This window comes from Hyposmocoma kahamanoa, unplaced genomic scaffold (assembly GCF_003589595.1).
Source record: "Hyposmocoma kahamanoa isolate Upper Pololo Valley unplaced genomic scaffold, ASM358959v1 87, whole genome shotgun sequence".
NCBI lineage: Eukaryota > Metazoa > Arthropoda > Insecta > Lepidoptera > Cosmopterigidae > Hyposmocoma > Hyposmocoma kahamanoa.
This window is the reverse complement of record NW_020654422.1, coordinates 7,604,105-7,621,321: the sequence shown is the minus strand read 5'-3', so window position 1 is coordinate 7,621,321 and position 17,217 is coordinate 7,604,105. Positions and strand designations below refer to the sequence as shown.

The 17,217-nt window shown below is 36.6% G+C and overlaps 2 protein-coding genes across 7 annotated transcripts in view; one reads left to right on the top strand and one right to left on the bottom strand.

Moving 5' to 3' along the window:
• The window catches only part of LOC113235507, a 4,693-nt gene extending 3,376 nt beyond the window's left edge, over positions 1 to 1,317 (top strand). Inside the window, exon 2 of one of the 2 annotated variants that reach the window (XM_026471239.1) lies at positions 1,037 to 1,317. In XM_026471239.1, coding sequence (XP_026327024.1) covers positions 1,037 to 1,170 — 134 coding nt within the window. In that variant the 3' untranslated portion in view covers positions 1,171 to 1,317. Of the gene's footprint in view, positions 1 to 864 lie in introns of both variants that reach the window. The other variant, XM_026471240.1, reaches the window with a different exon arrangement.
• A 75-nt stretch (positions 1,318 to 1,392) lies between these two features.
• Positions 1,393 to 17,217, bottom strand: part of LOC113235505 (pericentriolar material 1 protein) — a 26,566-nt gene continuing 10,741 nt past the window's right edge. For 4 of the 5 annotated variants that reach the window (XM_026471238.1, XM_026471236.1, XM_026471234.1 and 1 more), the window contains 17 exons: positions 17,023 to 17,217; positions 16,181 to 16,274; positions 15,843 to 15,982; positions 13,792 to 13,902; positions 12,292 to 12,443; positions 11,619 to 11,701; positions 11,445 to 11,523; positions 11,284 to 11,369; positions 11,130 to 11,208; positions 7,997 to 8,087; positions 7,850 to 7,920; positions 7,663 to 7,777; positions 7,032 to 7,141; positions 5,154 to 5,251; positions 3,122 to 4,685; positions 1,704 to 1,779; positions 1,393 to 1,525 (listed from right to left, as the gene is read on the bottom strand). In XM_026471238.1, the coding sequence (XP_026327023.1) occupies positions 1,521 to 1,525; positions 1,704 to 1,779; positions 3,122 to 4,685; positions 5,154 to 5,251; positions 7,032 to 7,141; positions 7,663 to 7,777; positions 7,850 to 7,920; positions 7,997 to 8,087; positions 11,130 to 11,208; positions 11,284 to 11,369; positions 11,445 to 11,523; positions 11,619 to 11,701; positions 12,292 to 12,443; positions 13,792 to 13,902; positions 15,843 to 15,982; positions 16,181 to 16,274; positions 17,023 to 17,217 (3,149 nt within the window). In that variant the 3' untranslated portion in view covers positions 1,393 to 1,520. The remainder of the gene's footprint in view (positions 1,526 to 1,703; positions 1,780 to 3,121; positions 4,686 to 5,153; positions 5,252 to 7,031; positions 7,142 to 7,662; positions 7,778 to 7,849; positions 7,921 to 7,996; positions 8,088 to 11,129; positions 11,209 to 11,283; positions 11,370 to 11,444; positions 11,524 to 11,618; positions 11,702 to 12,291; positions 12,444 to 13,791; positions 13,903 to 15,842; positions 15,983 to 16,180; positions 16,275 to 17,022) is intronic. The other variant, XM_026471237.1, reaches the window with a different exon arrangement.

Sequence of the window (17,217 nt, the reverse complement as noted above, 5' to 3'; positions counted from 1 at the left end):
ATTTTTATTTCAAAAATATTCACTTGATCCCTAGACACTTTTGATGTGTGTATTTATTTACATCTCGTAGATCCTCACCTGATCCCTTTTTCACTCTTTCTCCGTGTTCCTACTTCTTAATCCCGTTTTCAAATTTTTGTATTATTAAAAAGGCATACCCATTGAGATTATTTTTGGAAATCGCGTAAAGGTGACTTTGTCTACTCTGTACTCTGGACCATAAACAAATACATAAATATAGAAAATGAAATCAAGCATAATCAATATGCTATTGACACTAATCTGAAGTTTGTCTTTCCATCTTTTAACAGAAATCACATATTTTGGTGATGACTATGACCTTTTGTGTGCAACACTATGGGTCGTATACTAGAAATGTACTCAATGCTCAAGTCAGGATTTGAGTATGGTTTAAAGCACTTGAAATCATACTCAAGTCCCCGCCATTAGGGTCGTATTTCCAGTGCTTGTGTTGCCAGTGCAATATTGACTTGAGCATTGAATAGAGTTCTAGAATAAGGCCCTATGTTTTGGAAAAGTTGATATTATTAAATCGCTATGACTTATGTTTGGAGTAGCAATGGTAATTATTACGCATGTGGATGGACACATTTGGTTTTTTTTCATAAACATGTACATTGGCTTTAGAAATTTAAATACAGTGGAGTGAGGACCTATAAAGTACTGTTACATACAAAACAAAACAAATATGATTTAATGTTAATTTAAATACTTCTTTTTTTTTATACATTAAAGGTTGTACTTCACTTGTTAATGGAACATGAGAAAGCAACAAATCTTGAAATGGAGGCTTCCCACTGTGACACATAAGGCACAGTGTGACGAAGTTCGACTTTATTTCAGAGGGTACGGTGCCAGCGACTACCAACCACAACCCATGTTTTCTCCGCCCAACCCACAACAATCCAGACATATCTCGTTGTCTCATGGTCCATATGATCTAATCTCTAAGCCTCTGAAGTCTCAATACTGGCGATTCCTAAGTCTAATTCAGCAATGTCCATTTTATCTACAGAAGTACAAAGAGAGAAAAACATTGAACCTGAGACAACAGAGAACAAGAATCTGGCCACAAAAGAAGATTTATTGGAGTCTCTATACTGGAACATTCATGGCGGAACCTTTTTTCATTTAATACAATGTTTGTGATTCATGTATAAAATAAGTGCAAGATGTGTGTGTATAATTTATAAGTACTAGATTTTAAGAAGTTGGGACTTTTAAGAACCTACTGGACTATTGTGCACTGATGTGTGACTAAAACTTTTCACATAGGATTAAGACCTTTTTTAATAAAATTGAGATAGGAAAGGGAGGTTTTTTATTTATATAAAACAAAAATGTTATTCATAATAATTTTATTAATTATCATAACATAGTTCAAATAAATATTACATACAGTAAATGATAATAATGACAAAATAATGAATAGAGTTTAAAATCAAATTAAAAACTACGTGAGGAAAGACCCATCATGCATTGTTATCAAGCTCCTCAAGTCAATCTGAAAAAGAGGAAACAAATTAATTTCTATTCGCTTTGTTTTTCTGTTACAGATGGAGATATAATAATGAAGATCTAATAATGCTTTTGTTTCTTACAGGATTCACTCAACCAATGATCAAACTGAAATAGTTTGGAGTTTGAGTGTTTGATCTAGATTTACATAATATTAATATCACCTTTCTGTTTTTCAGATGACTCTTCCATGTGCAGCCTAGTAGGCACACGATCAAGCCCGAGCCACTCCACCTCAGCCTTAAATGTAAACATACCACAAAATTATAATTTGTATGTGACATTCAAGTTTATTTTTAATGTAAACTTATAACCGATAGTTTATTACGACAACTATCTGTGATAATTTTGTACCTGCAATTTTTTAGTGTAAATTAAACTTTTATAATTTGCAATATGTCATTTTTCATTTATACTGCCTCAAATATCATATCAAATGTTAGTAGGAAAAATAGTAAAATATGCTGTATATTTACTAAAATGCTCAATGATAATATCAGGTGGAACATAAAACAGCGCAAGAGAAAATGCATTAATAATGGATAATACTGTATTTTATTAGATAGGTATCCACCTTAAATTACGTAAGTACAAAAATTGAGTATACATTTAGGACAATGCAGAGTAAAGATATATAAAATAACAAAAGTAGCTAATTTGTATGTAGAATTACAAAATAAAACAGTATACCCACATAATGGTTGACATTTATTGTATAATATTGTGTCAAACGTTAAAAATATCATTAGTAACCAATAACGTGTCAACCAACATGATAACAGTTTTGCGAAAAAGACACCAAACATTTTTTCCTTCTTTTTGATACTTTGTTCTAAAATGAATGTAAAATGACAACATTTGCTGTTTGTCACCTCAGGAATGATGAATTGCGATTTATTACTATAATTCCCCAGCAGCAACAAGCAAAACAGCAAAAATTTCATTTCTTAAGTAAATTTTAGGACATTTACATAAAGGACGAAAAATCTATAAGTGCTACTTTCACTAAACTATTATCATGTTTGTTAACACGTTATTGTTTCTCAGCATCCAGATTATCTGAAACACTTGATAAGTTTTTGATTACGTGGTTCTGATCGCGTGATTTTTTTTTAATTCTACAGACAAATGAGAGTATTTGACTGATCATTAGGAAAAATATGGCAGTTAATGGTAACCCTGCTGAGGTCAAGATTGACCAAGACAACTGGTTGAAGCTTTAAAACTACTTATTTAAATTTTTATTGAATTGATTGACTACTTATTTATACAAGATCTAGTATTTAAATGGTTAGACATTGATACATGTTCCTGTTATGCGCATTTACTAACCCTAATTTTACAAGTGTTTTATCCTTGTAAGTTACATGCAACTGGATGTGCTCTTATCAATCAACAGAGCGAAAAGTAGACTAACAGTTATTGAACAGTCAAATTAATTGAAGTTAAAAAATGTGGACAAAATTGAAAATAAAAAGCAATTTTATACAAAGTCAAATCAAATGAGTACAAAAAATTACTCATTTCGGTTAGCACAATTGATTAGTGGAAGACATCTACAGTACAGTACATGTTGTATTACCTCAGTTGGAGTAACTTCATCGGTGTCTACCACATCCGGCAGAGCTTCCGCATTAGCTCCCATTTCTTCATGGTTCTCTGCATTGTCTCCCTCGTCGTCATGGGTTTGGTCAGCCTCGGCCAAGTCGCCATTATGCATTTCAGAACAATTTATGAGATCCATTTTACCCTCTTGACTGGAAAGTGGACTGGTATCATCATTACCTTCAATGTCCATATGCATGTGCCCCGACCACATATCGTAAGGGCATGCGTTCATCTGATGTAACTGCGTATCACTCGAGCTGAATAAATTCAATGACCCAGCAACATCTTGAAAAATGGACGATTCTGATAATTCACTTGTAAGCTGAGACGATTCTTGGCCTTCATTATTTCCAGAAATAAAGACTGGCAAGTTCTCAATAATATCACTGGATACGTCACACACTCTCATTCCTTCATATTTTGATAGTAACTCTAGTACTTTCTTCTTTGATTGCTGCGATTGCCTGAGGTCACTTGTAGCGTTAAGTATAAGCGACGCTAAGCTGTCCATGAGCTCTGGAGTGAACATTTCTTCACTTTTTAGCAGCAAAAATCGCACAATTTTGTTATCAATTTGCATTGTGCTAGAAAGAGAATTAAAATCTTGATAATTGTTAGCGTCATTAGAAGTAGTTGATACACCTTCCGGTCTATTCTCTTCATGGAGATTTTCGTTGCGTTGACCATCAATAAAGGAAGCATACTGCGTTAATACAGTTCTAATAGATTGCAATACTCTTTGCCGCAAAGGGTCAGAACTTATAAGTTGCAATTCCCTAAAAAGTTGTATCAAGAAATCGGGATGTGATTCATTCACGTCAATGAGTGCAGTCACTTCTGAGTACACGTTTTCTCTCAGAAGATCGAATAGTTTTGAAGTAGCTTTGTCATGCACTTTTCGGCTAGTTGACGCAAGATTTGGATTAGGTGCCTCAGAAGTGCTCGCAATATTGATGTTGCTAGTCTGTGAATAGTCAAGACCGGTATAATTTCTTCTATTTGTAGAATTTTTTGCGGGAAGTTTCGATGAAGATTTCTTCTTACTATTAGCTGTCGTATTTAGATTGTTAGAATGTGATTGAATTATTTCTGGAATAGGGTTTGTAATATTGAGATTCCTGAAGGCATTAGTTGCCCCTTCCTGTCGGTTGATGTTCACATTGTTTGTTGTGTTGTTGCTGTCGTCGATATTCCGTGAGAGAGAAGTGGGTGCATCTTCACTGTTTTGATTGACATTCAGGACATCGGGGGCAGATGAGAATGATAGCGATCTCTCATAAGATATGTTTCTTCGACCTTGACGATTGGGTATCTCTTCATTGTGCGTTTGGGATTGCTGAGCAGTCGCATTCTGTGTCGAACTCGAGGCGTTCGTATTTCTCTTGGGAGTGATGGATGGAGATGTAGACGTGGACGTATGATGTAAAGTGTTATGAGATCTTTCCACGAGAGGGTGTGGATTGTGAGCTGGGCCAACGGCCAAGTGGCCATCAGCATTTGTCTTGTTGTTAGTTGAAAGAAGATTTTGGCGTGAATAACTGAAATCAATAGAAAATTTTATATGAACATATTGTTAGGTTAGGTAAAAGTAAGGCAAACAGTAGTACCTACCAAATCATGGTTAGTTTCGAAATATTTATATTGGTACAATTGCAGTTACAAAGCAATAAATATATTATAAAATTATTGTGAATTGTAAGTATGGAGAAAAAAAACTAATTATTCACATAGCAAAAATACTTTGGGCCACACTAACAGAAAAAACTGTCTCACCCGTTGAAATAACCCGTTGTAGAAGTAATTTTATAGATATGTAAGAAATAATTATAAATAAATAAAAATACTACGCAATAAAAAAGACGACTGAAAAATATTTCTTGACTAATATCTGAAAAGAAAATACATATTTCGGTAATTCGATATATACATAACAAATACATAAAATAAACAAATCATGCCATTGTAATGCAAAATAGATAAAATTATATGAACTCAATGACACGAACCTTCGAAAGTTATCCCAATAGTTGTTAGCCCTATTGCCTGGAGGCACTTGATTATTCAGCGTATGGGACGCATTTTCCGCACGCCAGCGCTCCTCCAACTGAAATTTTTATTTTAAAATTAACGTTTTGCAATTTTTTATTTCATTTTATTTTAACTGGCAAGTTGAAACGTAAATTACAGCTTTATTTTGTATTTTTTTTTCCCAGTGCCACATGGGTTGTAAGTCCTAATTCATAGAGTGTATAACCAGAAATAGAGACGAAATAAGGGCCATACATTCCTGGTAACTCATCAGTGATACATCACTTATAAATATCAACTCTCGTTTGCATTGAACTAACAAATTAGAAATCTGAAATAGTACAGCGCCAACAACTGACCTGTGTGTACGTCTCCGTATATTCAAAAAATATTCTGTATCTATCGCAATAAAGATAATATCTCCAACAATATCGTGCTGTTCCATTTGGTGGTGTAGGGAAAACATCTCATTACAAAACAAACGGATCAAATTTCAACGGTAAATAAATGTTAAATATGTAATTTGGCAATTTTGTCCATTATAGCAAGGCTCAAGTTAACTGGTCGATTTGAAAAGTTGTCACAGTAATGATATGGCAGAATAGTTTTCAAACAAATTAAACGACATTTCGTCTCTATTTCTGGTTATATACTCGATGTCCTAATTAAACGATTTGCTTTAATAAAGTGAACTGTGCTCAACCTTAAGGTTACCAATTGTGCAACAACTAAAATTTTCTATACAACTATTTACATAGTCGCTAGCGGTAATCGACACTTAGAGGTGTATGTATAATATGTTGTCCAGTTTATAGGAAATATATGTTTTTTTTTAAATAAGTTCTATTTTGACCTCCATCTCGTCTGATAGAAAGTGACGATGAGGTCGAAGATAGACCATGCGCACTTAAATAATGCCTATCCATTCCACCCTACTCATCAACCCACAGACATTATATCTAAATAGATACCGCAAATCTGTATGAAAACCAAGCGTGTCACATTCCGTCCGTTGCGTAGTAGTGCGACATTTTTCGCGTTTTCAAGTGATGTTTAATTATGATGTCTACGATAACGACAGGGCGCGTTCTGAAGCGTTAATTTCGCCTCGCTGAGCGAGAAGACGCGCGCGGTAGCTGGAATGGTCTAGCATTCGCGGGAATGCTACTGAGCCTGCGCCTTGAGGCTGTTGTATTTCGCCGGCGTCGCCGACGGCAGCTACGGTATTATCGCGTCGTGATTTTTGGCTCGTATCTAGTTTGTACTTTACACAATTGACCATAAGTTCATTACGCTATGTACAATATCTTTACAAAAATTGGGCATGCGAAGTAAGTACACTTGCGGCGTCTATTTAGATATATGTCTGCTCCAACCTATCTGCAATTGCGCTGTCACTTGCATACCCAAAGATACCGGGATTATGAAGATAGTTTATAAGCCCTATAAAGGGTTTGACTAGTCAAGTTTCAAATACTCGATTGTAGTCTCCCTGGAATAAGAGTAACTCTTCCTATACATCTCGTCACGAATATGATCACCAGCTGGTGTAATAATTGTACTTTTTTATTTTAATGGCATATTACCGCGCGAACGGTACTGACTGACTTTAGAGCCTTAGTTGCAAGCGACAATTTAAGCATTACAAGAGTGCAATATCATTGTCACCCGTGTAATACGTTTTGTAACATCTTGTGAAATAACACCACGTTGTTCTGTGATTACCACTGTAGATATTTTTCATAAGGCGATAAATTGTGGCGGAAACCTTTTGGACCCTCTGGAATTCAATAAAGGCATCAGGCGAGGCTAGTTCCATAATACCCACAAAATTACTTTATAATTAAACGACTCACATGATTAAGTTGTTCTCTGAGCTGGTGTATTTCCCTCTGCTGCATGACAATTTGTTGCCAGCACCAGGCACCCCAGAAGCTGCAACCGCAACCGCATCCTCCAACCATACCTAAAGCAAACATTTATAATTTTGACATATTTCTATACTAGACAGGCATAAGATCGCGGTAAATGGCACAAGTTACCATAGGCATAGGCCTATAGACCCAGCAGTGGGTGAAGTAGGGCTGGGGATGTTTGTGATGATTCTTGAATAATGGTAAATTTTGGCGCCCAAGAAGGAACTTATTTAATTTACTCAAAAAGAATAAACTCAAATTATTTACTGACAGATGACATTGCCATCTCAGTCAGCCATGACCATGGGACCTGTAAAGGTCCCGAAACGTTGGCTTGTTTGAAAAAAATAATTATACACGATTTGTATTCGAGAAAATAATTTCATTTCCAAAGTCGTATTACATAAACAAACAAATGTTTAATTTGCAAAATATACATACATAAATATATTAATAATAATCATTTTTTCATAGAATCGCATCAGGCTAAATTTTGGCAAGCAAAAAGAGATTTTCTTAAATTTTTATTCACGAATATAATTTATTCATATAAATGTTTACAAATTCTTACCATAAGGCATCATCATATTGAAAGGCACAGAGGGTGGAAACGACATTTGTGGAGTTCCAAGCAATCGGTCCATTGTTTGTGAATGGCTATTCTGAGTGAACTGGTTGCGCATATCCTGTAATAACAGATTCGTTTCAAATAATGCATAATTTCAACGCAACTAATCTGACAAATAAAAAATAAGAACCTGATTCGCCTTGTTGCTATTCCAGCAAGGTTGTTGCAAATGAGGATAAGGCATATTAGCTGGATTGTCACCTAAAAACAAAATAATAAACTGAGACAAAATTAAGAATAGGTACATACATAATTATGGATATTGAACTTAACAAACCTGAAGAACTGGGCGGTACCATATTGACATTTGAGGCTTCCGGTCGTGCCTCGTGACGTAGATTTTGACTGGTGTTGTTAACCTGTGGTGCCTGCAGCATATAATAATTATAATTTTTTTATAAAAAAAGAAACCGGCGTCAAAATTTTGTGGCATGACTACGACCTGTTGATGATACCATTTTTAGTGACAGTTTAATGTATGTTACTATCTTGCGGTTTTATTGTTATATACATGATGTTCAAACTTGACCAGAAATTGATTAAAGGAAGTGGTTGAAATCCAATAAACCGGATTCATCACCTAATTTGTCGCCCTTAGAGGTGGAATATTTTCTTCAAATTTGTATGAGATCACTAGTACTCCCTTTCCAACAAAAAAAGAATTATCAAAATCAGTTCACAAATGTCCGAGTAATCGCATAACATACAATAAAATACAGTACAAAATACTTTCTTTTTTGATAAGGATGAGATTAGGTCGATTTATTTTTAGTGTATTTGATTTTTGAAACGCAGGTTCTCTTATACAGCCAGCCAACTTTGATGAAATGTTACGGAGGTCATTATTGGTCAGGTGTTGCGGTCATTCATCTCTCAATCTATTCAGATTTCCCGCTTTCGTACAATGTTGTCATAATTGAAAAAAATACCCCTAGGAACCTAAAGACCAAAACGGAACTTATTTTCTGGATGACCCTCGTAATTTATAAATTTAAAAAAGTAATAACACTAACATGATTAAAATTTCCACTTTTAGAATGAATATAATACAATAATAATAAGAATATAATACAATGATTGAATTGATTAAATAATCAAAATCTTTTTGTCGATATATCTCATCTCTAGTAATTGCAATGATGCAACCTTTGCTCATTGCGTTCTCGTATTTACCGCATTTAAAAAAAAATATTTCTAACAAATAAAAATCAATTTGGTGTTATTTTTACTTTATTTAACATTAAGTGGTTTTGGAGGTCCTTAAGAACAGCTAGAGGCAAAATCACAATCTCGCAACTGCAAATAATCAGAGGCCACGACAGAAGTATAATGAAAGGAGAAGAATGCGTATTAAAAAATGTAAGGAGTATTTTAAAAGTTTGTTTGAGAAGGAATATGTACAAATGCCGGCTTAGACCACCATAGAGACGAGCTGAAGTCAAGATGAAAGTATAAGCATGGAAGATATTATGAAAGCATTGAATATTTTGAAATCTAGTAAAGCTGCGGGATATGACAGAATTGCTGTTGAAATGCCGAGGGCTGGACAGGGTGTGGTCGCTAGTCAGCTGTACCGCCTTTCCAACCTTTTGGTCAAGCGACCGAGTGCCAGGAGACTGGGGCAAGGCTGTCATCATACCATTATGTGAGGGAAAAGGGTCGCCGCAAGACTGCAAAAATTACCGCGGAATCAGTCTTCTCAGCATTATCGGCAAATTATATTATTATGCAATGGTATTGACTGAGAGAGTGATGAAAGAAACGGAAGAAAAAATTTGGGACGTGTAAGCGGGATTTAGAAGAGGAATGGGATGCATGGATCAGGTCTTCTCCTTGCGAAACATAGTCGAAAAGTTCTTGGCTAAAAGACAAAAAGTCTATTTCGCTTTTATAGACTTGGAGAAGGCCTAAGACAGAGTGTCAAGGAATGAATTATGGTCGACATTGTCTTTGTATGGGGTGGACGGCAGTCGAGTTCAGGTACTGAAATAGTATATGAGAATTCCAGTGCCTGTGCGCTGTTTCAGAATAAATGGTGCTTACACTGACTGGTTCGATATCGGGAAAGGTGTTAAACGGGGATGTGTAGCGTCGCCATGGCTGTTCAACCTATTCAGCCAGAAATTGTCTAAAAAGGCACGACTGGCTGTGCATGGCGGAGTGCTGATTCCTACACTTATGTATGGTAGTGAATGTTACGTTTGGCAGAATAAGCACGAAAGTAGAATTAATGCAGTGGAAATGAGAGCTTTGAAAAGTATGGCTGGAGTGACTCGAATGGATAAATTACGGAACAGTGTGATAAGAGAGCGTTGCGGCGTGGAAGAAGATATAGTGACAAAGATAGAGAAAGGGATGCTAAGATGGTTCGGACATGTAAAGAGAATGAATGAAAGAAAATTGACGAAACCGATTTAAAAGGCGAGTGTGAACGGGCAAGTTGGTATGGGCCGACCAAGGTGAACTTACCATGACCAAATTGAGGCCATCCTAAAGAAGGGCCAGGTCAAGAGTACCCTTAACCGACGAGCGTGTATGAAAGCATTGATGCGTGTTGATGAGGCGAAAGGTGTGTGTCAGGACCGTAGCAAGTGGAAGACTGTTTGTTGTACTTGCCTACCCCGAAGGGGAAAAGGCGTGAAGTATATGTAATAATATGTATGTATGTATGTTTACTTTAATTTAATGTAAATTTAATTAAACAAAAGGTATTTAATTAAACTTTAAAGCAAGGGTTATAAAAATAGTTTATAAAATACGTAAATTATTGTACGTCATTACAAGGTTATATTTTATAGATTTTTATGAACTGTCACCAGGATCATTCTAGACAAATTTTAATATAGTGAGTATTTATTTGTTATGAAATGATTGATTTGTCAAAATTAATACCGATATATTATTATTATTAAAAAGTTATAAGTTAGAAAATGAAACTATTTTTCCGGATTTAAATCGCGCAGTTTTGTTTTTTCAAACAAACCAACTTTGCGGACCCTTTACAGGTCTCGTGGTCACAGTTAACTATGATGATATAAGTTACCTTTAGTAGGTCACTAATCGAAACCACGAAGTCGATTTTTTAAGACAACACTATTTTTACATACATATCGACGCTTGAAAGGCAAAATGAGAGAAGCGACACTTTAGGTCATATTGAGTTATATATACCGTTGAAATCAGAAACATTAGCCGATTCCAACGGTATGCATAACTCAATATGACCAAAAGTGTCGCTTATCCCATTTTGCCTTTCAAGCATCAATATCATCACGCCCATCTCCCACCGGGGTAGGTAGGCACTATTTTTATTCCACCAAAAACTAGCAACCTTTTATCTCTAATATAAAATTCTACTAGAGAACACGGTATCATAATATCTTCAAAGTGATAAGACTTCAAAAACTTACGTTGTTGTCATCGACTTGCCTATCCTGTGGTTGCCTCCGTCGTGCCCTGTTTCTCTGATTGGACTGTTTTCGAGAAGCACTGTAACAAAGATATATATTCGATTATACTTGCTTATTTAAAATAACTTATAATACATCTTTTTACTTTACATACCTGTCACTATCGCTTCCATAAGTACTACCAAGATGTGACGGCACAGTATTGAGAGATCGGTTTCCCAAAGCACTATCTCCCCCTGCCTATAAAATATTACAATTATTTAATCACCTGTTGAATAAAAATAAAATAATAGAATAAATGAAAAATGCACGCACCCTAAAGTTTTCATTCTCTTGTGAATTCTGTGAATCCAGTAGAATTTGTTCCGAGCGTGAGTCGGGTTCTTCTTGTTCACTAAGCACATAAAAATTATATTAAATTACTTCTCTTTTTATTTGCGTTGAATAAAGTCGTCATCAATCTATTTGATACTTGTGAAGTAAACATACCTTGTATACGATTGATTGACAATCGATCCCGTGCGGGAATCTGGCTTCTGTTTTTGGGGTTCGGGTCCGGAACATAACACGTTCTGGCAGAAATTCCATTGATTAAAACATGATTATGACTGAGCCATAAAGAAGCGAAGTTATAATTTCAGCAGACTAATTTTTGTTCTTGTTTTTTTTTATGACCTTTTACGTTAATCCGTGCCTTATCAAATCTGAGCGGTGTTTCAGGACTGATTGTGTTTCTTTAATAATAATAATGTGCCAAATAACCACACTAATTACCTGATCTCCGGCTGAGGAATTCCTGTACTATGCAACGGAGTTCATTTATAAAAGTTCATTCCCATAATCGGTCCTATCGGGAATCGAACCCGGGATGTATTCATCTATCCATCACCGGTGGACTAGAAGTAGACGTAGGTTCCAACCCCCACGTTATGGATATTCCACATTTATATGGCGAACGGCTAAGGAGTGGGATTCCCTAACTGCAACTTTATTCCCTGAACTTAACTTAGGCCGTTTCAAGGAGAAAATGTATAGACATTATTTAGGTGTGCATGCTCCAACGTCGACCTCATCGTTACCTTACCTCGGGTGGCATGGAGGTCAAATGGACAAACTGGTTTCCTAAATAAAACAGACTAAAAACAAAAGTGGCGAAAGTTACCTCCTTATTAAGAAGCGCTTCAAGTTCACGCTGTTTCTCCGCCAGCAAGGCCCGCAATTGCATTTGCCGACGCTCAGCGGGCCCGGGAGCACTTACGCCACTTGGCCCTGGACGTACTTCTTCGTTTACTTTTTTCTGTTTGCGTGCTAGTTCTGAAAAATTATTTAGTTTTAGAACCTCGTTCATTGAAACAAATGCTACAAAATAAATGCTAATTCAGAATATAATAAACAAGTAGTGTACCTCAATACAAACGTAGCAGCGCGGCTTGTATGTGTAAATGTCCGCTACGTATCGTGTACAGACGCACACATACGCATAATCTCGCGGTGTAATCGCGTTGCGTAGCGCGGGTTGTCGAACGCAGACATTCAATACTGAATTGAAGCGTTCGCTTGGTGTTCAAGAAAGACGTCAAATAGTAACGTTTTTATTGTTGTGGTTGTTTGAACGAGGGTGCCTCAAATTCAGATTTTTCCCCCGCAATAGCGAACCCCAGTATCGCAGGTGCCATAGACAAATTCATAAACAATCACAAATTACACCCAAAGTCACTAGAGAAATAAATGTAGGCCCTACAAATATTTATCCCGGCCCGGGAATCGAATCTGGGAACTCTGCGTAGCAGTCCGGCGGCGGTGACCATTCGGCCACGGAGGCAGTCAAATTAGAATTATACAGCATTTCATTTCCATCTCATAATCGAGATGCCAATCCGCAATGCAGGGAGTTTACTGACTCCCAGCGATATGTACGCAATGACGCGCTGAACAGGTGGGAGTTGCACTACTTGTCTTATTATACTTTGCTATTATTCAAGCACTAAGATATTACTTTTGGTTCCTAGCAAGGTGGCTGTAGCATCGACTTTCGAAATAATTTTTCGTCCAAACAATTAAGCAAAACCTGACATTTAAAAATCCGTCAAAATTAATTAAATAGTAAGTTAATTAAATACCAATTTAAATAAATTTAAAGTAAATATCAATGTTATACTATAATAAAGTGACGAAAAACAAAACAGATTTTTAAAAAACGTATGTAACCAAATCTAATGAACTTTTATTTATATTATATATTTACAGATTTCGTTTAGTTAAACCATAGACTTTCACATCCTTTTACATTGGCACAATAATTCGAAAGGAATAGAATATAACTTTGAATTTTATTTATTTCTCTAAATAGATTGATTACAAATATTATACAATGGTAGTTTGTACAAATATAGATATAAACAATGCTCTAATGGGAGACTAACGTTCAAGCCAAGTAAAAACATCTGTGTCAAGGATCACCAGACGTGCACCCCATGGATTGTTTAGTAAAATATTATATAGCACATAAACTTGAATCAATTTAATCAAACACGTGTTTGTGACAAAATATTGAGACATATCCCTTATTTATTTTATACGTTATTTTGTTCTTCGTTCACATTACAGTGGTATCGTATAGTAATGGTATTGTGTGAATTCAGGAAAATGGAGGTAACCTCACCTTTATTGGACACCACATCTTTAATGCGCGCACGTTCTCCCATAATCTTTTCGGTTTCCAGGCGCAGCTCCTGAGCCAACTCTTGTAAAGTTGCTATGTTAGCTTCGTGACCTACGCACACAATTTGTCTTTTCAAATATTTATGTATTTATTTAAACTTTATTGCACACAGAATAGTACAAATGGTGGACTTAAGGCCATTAGGCATTCTCTACCAGTCAACCGGAGAGCTGGGTTCAGAATAATTAACAGGGGTGCATAACATGAGATTATATATGATAATAGATAGGAACAAGTTTATAAATAATAATTATGATATATTGTTTAAACACATTATAAATATAACATATAATATAAGCTTGCTTATATAAGTATATAGTTAGTCATATAACAATATTATATATTACTCATTTATTTTTCAGGCAATACGATTGGAATATATGTATTGAATATGGGGCGGCAGAGTGTTCCAGATTCGTAGTACCTGAAGAATAAACGAGTTACAAACAAACTAGTACGGTGAGAAGGAATGAGAAGTGTCAATTTCCTGTCTGAACGAAGATTGCGATTATAGGATGCACCCAATATTGAAACTTACATTTCAAATATCCAGGTGATCATTAATGACAGAGTAAAGAGTAGAGAGCATTCTCAAACCGGCTCTGACGAATCGTAAGCGACTTCAGCCCATTGCGATATGCGGACACGTGATCAAATTATCGAAGACCGTAAATAAAACGAATGCAACTTTTGTGTGAGCGATCCAATTTGTTGTATGTTCCTGGGTAATATCAGCATAACACACATCAGCATAATCAAGGATAGGGAAAACAGTAGTCTGTACTGAGAGGGTTTTGTTGAGATGGGAAGAAAGTGTTTGAATTGGTAGAACAATCTTAAGGTACATACCAATGATCTTCCGACTAATACAATCAATTTGAGGTTTCCATCTCAAGGTGCTATCAGTGTGTAGTCCCACATTCATAACATGAGGTGCGAATACAATGGGTGTACCATCACAAGAAAGAGGCGCGACAGAGCGCATGCCAACCTAGGCAAAGCACGAGGACTACCCACGACAATACCTAGGCACTTACTTGGGTTGACACTGATGCCAAATTTACTCGACCAATCAGCGATACGTCGCAGATATTCATTAAGCGCTAGTATCACATCATCCAGGCAGTTAATCTTGGCCTGCGCATATATTTGCAGATCATCTGCAAACAGACGGTGAGAATTGTGGAGGATAGGAGAAATGAAATTGATGAAAACTGAGAACAATAAAGGGGAGAGAATACCACTTTGGGGGACACCTGACTCTAGGTCTGACCAATTAGACAAGGAGTCTTTAGCACGAACCGCTTGATGATGAGAGAGACTTGAAAGGAACAGAACTATGGAGATAGATGGCTACACCACCGCCTGTCAGAAGACATTTATTATGTTTATTACGGTAAGGCACATGTAGTTAAATTATGGCATGGCTTAAAACAGCTTTTAGAAACAAGCACCACATGTAAAGAGTCCAAGGAAAAAGTATCGAGCAACTCCGTGTGGTGACTAAGTATGCTCTGAGCATTTATATGGCAAACATTATATGTTGAGTGTGTGCGTGGTTATTATTATTATTAAAATTTGGAGACGCGGTACCAAAGAGTTTGCATATGATTACACTTATCGACGTAGATTATATCAGAACGATCAGAAAAAAAAATTGTCTACATACATTAAGAGAGAAAAAGAATTTCGAATTTCCGATCGCATCTGGCGAAAGCGTGTCCATACCGCGCCTACGATTACAGCAAGACAGACGATGTCTCATACACGGAAAGGTGAATCTTCGGCTGCTTTCGACGGTGGCACCAATCGGAGGTGACGACGGCTGATCAGCAGTATCGCCGGCCGTTGCAGAGAGGGCCGATCGTATTAATGTGACAAGAGTGAGGATACGTGTTCAACTAAATTTCAAGTCAATTAGTGTGGTGACTCCTTAATGGACTGAGAAGTAGTCGGATCGGCTAAATACGCCGAATGGCAATCTAACTTACTCTGTTGTTGCTGCTGCTGTTGCTGCTGCAGCGAGTGTTGTTCGTTGGTGAACTTGTGTCGCTGAGGCAGAGTATTGCGCACACGGCACACGCTGCCTTCGTTAGACCAGCCGCCCATACTACCGCCGCCCTCCGATTTACTATTTCAATGCAGTAACCGCATAAATTATTTTTATAAAAATTTTCATGGCACCCTTAAACACATCTTTGGAGAATTAATTTTCAAAAGCTTTCTCTGCAGTCAAGTAGTTACACAATTCGCCGTTAGGCAAAATTTTACCGCAATCAATAAAGAGCGATAAAAACAATGACAAATGACGAGTGTTTAAATGTCTTACTTGTCGTTTATGTTCGAATGGCTTGGCACTTGAAATGTTTCGTCATGGGCGCTGAGGTGATCTGCTTCGTAGTTCTCCACTGAACGCATTAAATCTACAAATAAATAAGGTAGGCTTCACAAACAAAAACAACAGTATAAAAACGTTTAAATTGAATTCCGGATCGAACAATTATTACCAAAGTAAAACTAATGTTTACGTAACAACTTGTCAGATAACCACACTAATTACTGTCTCAAACTAGGGAACTTCCTGTACTATGAGTACCAAAGCAACGGAAAACACTCCAGAGCACTACTCGGGACACTCAGACCAGACATTTATTTCCCAAATTGGTCCTATCGGGAATCGAACCCGGGACCTCCGCATCCAGCTCCCACAGCTCCAACGTTGGGCCATTGAGGTCGTCAATAATAGGATTACAGCGCATGGGAATGCAGACAACAGACAATGCATGACTCTTGGCGTGAATAATATTTAAATGCGCATTTAAGTTTATGTGTACAATTTATTCTATATACCAAATTTCATGTACGTAGAATATAACAAGTGAAAGTAACATACCTTTATATCGAGTTCTTAGGTTTTCGCGATTATTACACATAGGAAATGAAACTATTTTTCCGGATTTAAATCGCGTATATTTGTTTTTTCAAATACAACTATAGTGAAAAAATAGGGTGGTTTGCATTAATATTAGACATAACTGCTTGAAGACTGCACCACCTCAGTCAACCGTGACCATGGCACCTGTAAAGGGCCCGAAACGTCGGTTTGTTTGAAAAAAAAAAACAGATATACACGATTTAAATCCGGAAAAATAGTTTCATTTCCCAACATACCTTTAGTTTTCTGAAGTGCCGTCTTAATAGCTTTAATTTCCATTAACTTAAAGGGATCTTCGTTCTTAATATTCCCGCCTCCGGCGTTGTTACATTTACGCGTCGACTCCTCGGCGCCACTGTCTTCGCCCGAACTCGAGTACGTATTGCGTGAGCTGCCAGCACGGGTTGCCATTTGAAGTTTTTGAAACTCTG